An 8,152-nucleotide genomic window follows, 5' to 3' on the forward strand; every position below is an offset into this window, starting at 1 on the left:
CCGACTCTACAAAGTCACAGGTGTGCTTGCCATCCTTTATCCACTTAATTTGTTTAGTAAGTGTTTTAGTGGCTTGTTTGCGGCACTGTTTGCAGACTGCCCGATTCCTTATTTCCAGCTGTTGTGCAGAGGGCAGTTGCATTCCTTCAGGTGGATATAGCTTTCTTTCAATTCTGGGCTAAGCAGCATTTGCGCCATTTTGCCACCAACGGCAAATTACAAAACTAGGAGCTAAAGCTATTTTGTTATTTCTATGACTAGATGGCTGCCATGCAGAACTTCCATTCAGCGGTGAATGTTTAAGTGTATCGGCCCAGCCAGTGGAGGAAAACTGCTGCCTCCGTTTTTGCTCGTCCTTTGAGGATTTGCTCCAGTTGCCACAGAGTGCCGTATGGGCATCTTGTTTTGGAGTGTTTGCTCTATGATAAGTTGTTATAAGGACCATCACCGGCGCATTCACCCGTGGAGTGTATGCATTATGGTTTTATCGTGTCCTTTTAATCTTCTCATGATCCTCAGCCACTGAAGTCCAGCTCAGTATTTCTGTTTACCTAATTTATGGCACTACTACAGCAGGGGCGGAACTAAAGACATCCGATGGAGTGGCAAAGTCAAAGCCATTTCTTTACAAATATGCAGGCTTTATATTTTCTAATATGAATTATTTATAGTTAAAATACAACTAATGCACTAAGTATACACATGTTTTATATAAATATAGTTTATAACTTATTTTGTTAATGGACACATAATTAAACTTTTCAATTACAGAAAACATGTGAAGCCCTGCAGCATGTAGGAATGTAAAGATAAGCTGGTGGACTTGTTGGGCTTAAAATGGTTAACACTATGAAATGTATTCAGTTTTAGAATTTATATTTAATATAATCTGCGGTTAGCTTCGAAGTGTAAATGCTAGCATATGTTAAACAACTCTTCACCTTTCATCATAACCCCCCTCCCCTCACTGAACTGCTGTTCTCTCAGCTCAGCTCAGTCATGTGTTTGTTAGAGTGGGAAGACGAGCAGACACCAGCTGCTGTACTTTATCTCCTCCTTTTCTTCTCTCTCTCTTTAACCCATCGATCATCATTTTTTACAAAGCTAACCACGTGATGATGTGACTTCTGATTTCACTGTAATGTAAGAACTCACACAGGCACATTTTATGAATTACACTCTCAGGGGTGGACAACTCCAGGCCTCATGTTTTAGATGTGTACTTGATCCAACCCATCTGATTTAAATGGCTAAATGACCTCCTCCACATGTCCTGAACTTCTCCAGAGGCCTAATGAACTAATCATGTGATTTAGGTGTGTTGACCCAGAGTGAGATCTAAAACCTGCAGGACGCCGGCCTCCAAAGCCTGGAGTTGCCCACCCCTGCATCCCCAATAAACGGCTTACTCAGCAGAGAAGCAGCATAAAAAAAAAACTTAGAGCCCAGAACTAATCATGAAACTTAACCCAAGTTAATGTCCAACTTTGGAATCTGTCCAGTCTGACTTATAAATATAGAAATCAGATCAAACCAAGAGAAGTCAAATGATTTTGTTTTAATCCGCTTTTATTTGTTCACTCAGCGCACACATTTATTTATAACACGAACACATAAAAATCTACTTTTTTCTCCTGGTGGACAAACTCTCTAACTGCATCACTGCTTCTGACCTTTGACCTCATGTGTTGATGACTCTTCACCTCTGTCTCCTCTCACAGGGAGAAGATGATCTGCAGGATCCTGCTGCTCATCATCCTCACCTCATGTGTCTCTGGTTAGTTTACAGCTTCACTTTATGAACTCCAAATAAAGCTCAACAACAGATTTGTTGCAGTTCTCAGTGTGTCTGCTCCTCTCTTTCCCTCTCTGTCTCCTCAACAGGATCATTTGTAGTCAATGTAACACAGACCTGCTATCAGGCAGAGGAGAACCACAACATCACACTGGAGTGGACGTTCACCACCAAACCTGACAGCTTCATCACTTCACTGAAGATCCGCTGCAGTCGTCCAGAACTCTCAGTCCTCTATCAGGTTCATGAAGGTGTTGAGGTGTCAGAGTCTCAGGATGCAAAGTTTTCAGGACGAGTCCAGAGTGACAAAGACGCCCTCAGAGAAGGACGAATCAGACTTCAACTGTCCAGACTCAGGACTGATGACTCGGGTCTGTACAGATGTGAAGTGAAGACAAATAATGGCAGCAGCTTTCAAGATTGTAAACTCAGCGTCACTGGTAAGTTGATTGAGTAGAACTTTAAAAATGAGTGTCATATTTTAGTTGAACTTTAGGATAATAAACTTTGATGAATTGATTGAACTTTCAGGATAAAATAATATTTTCTGTCCTTCCAGCAGCTGCTGATGAGCCCAAACATCAAACTCCAACAATGAACCCACAGACAGAGAGTCGAGGAAGGATCGGCCTCTATGCTGCACTCATACTGACAGCAACTGCTGCAGCTCTGCTCATCACACTGAGTTTAAAAGCAGAGAAAAGAAAATGTAAACATGTAAACAGTCACAGTCTGAGTAGTGTGGTCACCTCGACTTCTTCTTCTTCTGAGTCTCTTCCTGCTTCTTCATCAGAAGCTCCACCCATTAGCTTCATCTGACTGAGGACCTCACCTCCCTGAACTCTTAGAAGCTTACGTTAAAATGGAAGAACACATTTCCAAAACTGTTAAAATTATTCAATAAGTCATCCAAAACTTTCAGATTAAATTCATACATTTCCGGTTCCCTCTTATAGCATTCATATAGCAGAACTGATGACACTGGCAACATCCTGCAGGGTGTTGTTCAGTTTGCAGTATTGAACTTTTGTACCTTAACAGTATGGACTCGACTCAGGGAGAGCAATTGGGCAATGCAGTTTGATCGGTGGTCTGAGCCTGATTACTTTGTAGCAGGGCCACTGCTGTTTCTCTGGCCTACGTTTAATCTCTGGGCTGGTGCTTTGCCTCGTTGCTTTTTGACTTGTTTTCTTGTTTGATCCATCTGCAGAACTTCAAAGTATTTTTTTAAATTTAATAAAGTATTCAGAATAAAAATTGTTAGTCTTATTCAGAGGAAGGCCTAAAGAGGAGGTGATTAGGGGGCCCTGGTGGTGGGTATTTATGTGTGCTGTGATTATTTATGAACTATGGTGTGTGCTTGGGACAGCATCATTAGTCCCTTGCTCTTTTCCTCATTATTCCTGAGCACCTCATCCTGCCACACAGTCATAGTGGAGAACTTTCAACGGGTTTATCCGTTAGTCCCTAATACTTCATTTGTAACTGGATCTGAATTTTCGCTGTTATATTATCAATTTACATTGTAACTAGTTAGGTATGAAGATGTGTCATTACAATGATACTCATTGTAGATTTCATTAGTGTCACAACAGTTAGGACCAGATGGTTACAGGGTCATGTACTGCTGTTTTCAGTGTGAGTCACCTGTTAGTTAAAAAGTTACTGTTCATCTCCAGCTTTTAGGCAACAGTCTGTGAATAGATTGTTTATAAAAGGTTTATACACATATTCAATGACAGAAATGCAACATTTTAATAGACGCACGTTTAAAACACAAAACTGTAAATCGCCCTTTGATCAAAACAATAAAATCAGTCTCACATACTTCGAGTTGAGTTTTGGAGCTGATTCTATTTCTTGTTTTAGACTTAGGTTATTCAACATTGTTGACTCGCGTGAGAAAAATTCAGCTTTCTGTGTGATTTATTGCCTCATAATTTAAGACAGACAGCCAGAGTGAAGAGTTCTGCACAATAGTGTTCAGTCTGACTGAAATTATCCATTTACAGATAAGTGTTTAAAAACCTCTTCATACATCCATGAATGCATCCTTCACCATTGTGTCCTGATATGTCTGGGTAGATAAGAAAGCTGCTGTATTGTTGTTATATCAGTTTCTCATTGGTTCATGCCGCATTCCTTCTAAATTGTTTTTTACTACCTGTTCAACAGGTAATAAAGCGAGAAGTGCTTTTGATTTAAGAGAAGCACTTCGACGATGTAAACAAATTTCTTTGAGTTTCTTCCTCATTCACAAGCAGATAAAAGAACTCCAATGACTTACACCGTTTTCCCCATTGCTGACACAAGCAGCTGCCCGTCCATCCATCCACTCTCCTCTGCTTATATCGTAGGGTAAGGCCTGTAAAACTGCTCACTCATTCACTCTTAAACTGGAACAAATCTGTTGTTGAGCTTTATTTGGAGTTCATAAAGTGAAGCTGTAAACTAACCAGAGACACATGAGGTGAGGATGATGAGCAGCAGGATCCTGCAGATCATCTTCTCACTGTGAGAGGAGACAGAGGTGAAGAGTCATCAACACATGAGGTCAAAGCTCAGTCAGTACAGCTAGAAGAAGGACAATCTACAGTCTGACTTCATTCACTCATTAAAATATCTAAAGACAAAATGAAAGACTGCAGAAATATCAAAGCAAAGTTGTATCCAGACAAACAATAGTATCATTATATTTAAGAATAATTAGACTATTAATGTGTGTTTAAGAGACTCTGATATGTTTTACAGTTTACAGTTCAAGAGTATTAATGCAGGAATCCACTAAGTGGAGTCAAAAATAAACTATTTAGTGCTGCTGGCTGTTTTTCACTGACATTCTGCAGCCATGAAGTAACAGTGTACTGTCACGTACCAACTGGCTATGCTCAGCTTTTTAAAGCTCTTCCTTAGTGTGATTGTCATCTTAAACAACCTGCTCATCGACATGCCTGAGGCGTTTATGATTCATACTGGTTGTACTCGTCCCAATAGCCCCTTGGGATATTCCAACAATCAAAGGCATGTGCTGGCATTGATTTCCTTTCTTCTCTTAAAGAATTTACAACACTTTTATAATGCAGTTGTTATTAAAATAACTGAGAATAGATTTCACATTTATGAATGTATTTTTAACTGATATCATTAATAAAGGCCAGAGGTTCCCTACATCTTTTAAAAGACAAAGTCATTTTGGGCAAGAGTTTCCAGCAGGTCAACAGATTGCGCTGTTGACCTGCTGGAAAGCAGTGTAAGCAGTGTAAACTTGTGGAAACAGAAAGGAACTACATCGATATCTATTGTAAGTAATGCATGTAAGTGCATGCTCCATCTTTGAAACAAGAAAGGCATCTGGGATCTCCAGAAATGAATCAACACAAACGATGGTGGGGACATTTTCTCTCTAAGAATACTGCAGCATGGTGGGAGCAGCTACATGTAATCTCCCAGCATGCTCCAGGACAGCTGAAGGAGAGTGTGTCCTGGTCCATCATATTTGTTCTGGTTATATTTGTGTTTAAGTTGTGTTACTGGCTTCCCTGCAGAGCTCACAGACAGAGGAGAGAATTTCACAGAGTAAAACCAGAAATGATGTCACACTCAGACACTTTCACAGTGTTCACAAACAAACATTTCTTGTTATTTTTCTATACTTAAAGAAAATGTTTGATTACTTCCTCCCTTTACTTGGTGTGAATCAAAGCTGTTCGTGTTTTCATTAACTTGTTTTTTGTGTTTCTGATCAGTCGTTCATTTCTAACCAGCAGCTTCTTCCTCATCTGAGTCTTTCACACTGCTGCAGACAGTCACTTCATTCATTAGACTGAAAATAAGATTGTCTTTAGCAGAGCAGGAAACGTGAGCTTACAGCGCCACCATCTGGACAGGCAGGCTCCTTTCAGCTCTAACTGTAGCTGAGCTTTGATGTTTAAAATGCAGCATTTCTGTGAGATTCCTTGAATGTTACGTTGTACATTTGGTGAAGTTTATCAGTAGTCAGTATATTACTGTGATATATGCACTGGCCCTTTCTCAAGTACACAAGTCCGTACTCGCCGAGAACGCAAGCACAGACTCGCAATTTCTACAATTGGAACACCAGCGTACTTGATGATGTCACAGGTCCAGAGTTTTTACTGCTGTTCCCTCTTAATTTAACTGTGATTAATATGTTATGAAGCTTAACTTTAATCTCAGCCAAACCGATTTACTCAGGACAGCGGTGATGCAAATCTGAAGGCTAGAGTGTCCAATTCCACAGCCGTTTACTTCCAGTATACCTGACCTTCTGAGGACCCGGCCCACATAGGCCGCGAAGGCCGACTCCTCAGGAGGATGCAGCCCATTTGGACACGACTCACAAGTACGTACAAGTACGCATATTGAGACAGGCCCACTGTTTGTACCTGTTCTGTTTGTTTCCATTTATTTCCATAGTGATTCACAGTGAATGAAATAAAGCACTTTCTAACTCTCTAAATAGAAATGTGATGAGGGACAGCGCAACACGGAACAGAAGGGGATTCTGGCATGAATACACAGAAGGTAATGAGGGACAAGGGAACATACGGGGAGGACAGCTGAGGACAATTACACATAACAAGACAGGAAGGACACAGAACTGCAAAATACTGACCAAGATGAGGACCTTAAACGTAACACAGGGAGGACACAGAGACGACAGGAGGGGGGACAGAGACACGGGGAGAGCGCAGACATAACAGGCTGGGGAAACATGATAAACATGATGGAATTAAACACAAGTGAAAAAAGCCACAAGAATTCACAATTAAATAAACGCAGACACATAAATGGAGATAAAGGGCAAAGAAACAAGGGGAAATCTAATCAACTAAACTGAACAGGCAACCTAGGGATTTTAAGAATACAAATGAACTTAAAACAGAATGTCAAAACTCAAAACACCAGGTTAGAACTCCTGGGACCATGACAAATACAACATATGCAAACCAGAGAATCGCAAAAAAAAAAAAAATTACATGAAACTTTTTTGTTTGATAGAAAAGAACAGATAAACTAACTTATGTTTAGTTTCACATTTAGTTCTAAACTCTGACTGCCTGCAGTACTGCACCTGAAGGCCTCCTTTAAATACACACTTCTCAGTCAGTTCCCTCATGTTGAGGAACACCATGTTGTGTTGTGTATGAAGTGTGGAGAGGAGTCCAGTGTTATAATAATCTTGTGACAAGAACTAACCATTTTTTTAAAATTCTGCTTCCACATTCAGCTTTCTGCTGAAGAAGCTTGGATGCAGGGAAGGATGAAGGCAACTTCAGTTATTGAGTATCCTAATCTTTCTCTTTTACTGCAGCATTAATTACAGTGTTTATGAAAGGCATTCAGAGGTTTTGGAGTGAGTCTGCCTTGATGTGCAACTAAATTCCTCTTATAGAGAATAAATATGCTGATGCTGAATGGCTGCTGTTCTTCAGCTTGTAGAAACCATCATACACTTGCTGTCATACACTACACACCTGTGCTTATTTTTTTATACTGGTTTTCTTTGTCATGGATTCTAAGTAAACTGATAATAACCTCTGACCTACATCTCACCCAAGTTACCCACATTCAATTTTTAGCTGCCAAAACACTAGATATTATATTTTAAACTTGTGTTTCCAATGTTCACTTTCTGGTGGGCTAAAGGAGATGTGAACACAAGTATGAAAATGAGGAAGTTGGACTTCTGCTGAATGATCATCATTACTACTGTCAGAGACATGCACACACAAAACTGAAACCCTACAGAGCTTCAGTCTATATCAGAATGAAGTATTTACTCTAAGAAATGCACTAGAGACTGGAAGCAAGAATTTGACCTTTTGATATTTTTTTTGAGTCAGTGTGTAAATATAGGTGATACAAGTGGATCTCTTAGTCTGAGTCTGTGTTATAAAGGATTAAATTATAAATATAATCCACAGTTTAACTTTGTTTGTTAAACTGTGTTAAACAGGGTAAAAAGAGAAGAGAGTACAAACATGCTCCGCTCGTTCGCTCCTCTCTCATTTGTCTTCAGCACTCTCACCCACTCCACTCCACTGCCAGAGAAACAGGTAAAGTAAAAAGGACAGGTCCAGGAGTTTATGCACAGCGAAAACGTGGTTAAAACAAACTGAGAAATCACGCAAGAAACAGATTATCAGAGTTGTACTGACAAGTATGACTCAATGATCCAGCGAAGACGCCTTCTGAGCCCTCAGCTTAAATAGCAGCCCAGGAGTCAAGGTAATGAGGCAGATTCACAGCGGGTGCGTGGGCCAAGGGTGGGAGCCCAGCTGAGCTCTGCCCAGGGAGGTCAGAGAGAGGCAAACTCAAAACAACATGTGGCCT

At 40.3% G+C, this 8,152-nt stretch overlaps 1 protein-coding gene across 1 annotated transcript; it reads left to right on the plus strand.

Annotated features, from left to right (window-relative positions):
- The first annotated feature begins 6 nt into the window (after positions 1-6).
- On the plus strand, positions 7-3,280 carry LOC102202770 (uncharacterized). Its single transcript, XM_013908000.1, has 4 exons — positions 7-20; positions 1,722-1,777; positions 1,885-2,235; positions 2,358-3,280. The coding sequence occupies exons 2-4, from the start codon at positions 1,729-1,731 to the stop codon at positions 2,612-2,614; spliced, it is 657 nt and encodes a 218-aa protein (XP_013763454.1). The 5' UTR covers positions 7-20; positions 1,722-1,728; the 3' UTR covers positions 2,615-3,280.
- Positions 3,281-8,152: the final 4,872 nt, after the last annotated feature.

Source organism: Pundamilia nyererei, unplaced genomic scaffold (assembly GCF_000239375.1).
Source record: "Pundamilia nyererei isolate P.nyererei 1_Seehausen unplaced genomic scaffold, PunNye1.0 scaffold00750, whole genome shotgun sequence".
NCBI classification, from domain to species: Eukaryota; Metazoa; Chordata; class Actinopteri; order Cichliformes; family Cichlidae; genus Pundamilia; species Pundamilia nyererei.

Coding starts and splice junctions, on each gene's coding strand:
- LOC102202770 (XM_013908000.1), top strand. CDS start 1,729: ATGATCTGCAGGATCCTGCTGCTCATCATCCTCACCTCATGTGTCTCT. Junction 1,778..1,884: donor CCTCACCTCATGTGTCTCTG/GTTAGTTTACAG, acceptor TCTCCTCAACAG/GATCATTTGTAGTCAATGTA. Junction 2,236..2,357: donor TTGTAAACTCAGCGTCACTG/GTAAGTTGATTG, acceptor TCCTTCCAGCAG/CTGCTGATGAGCCCAAACAT.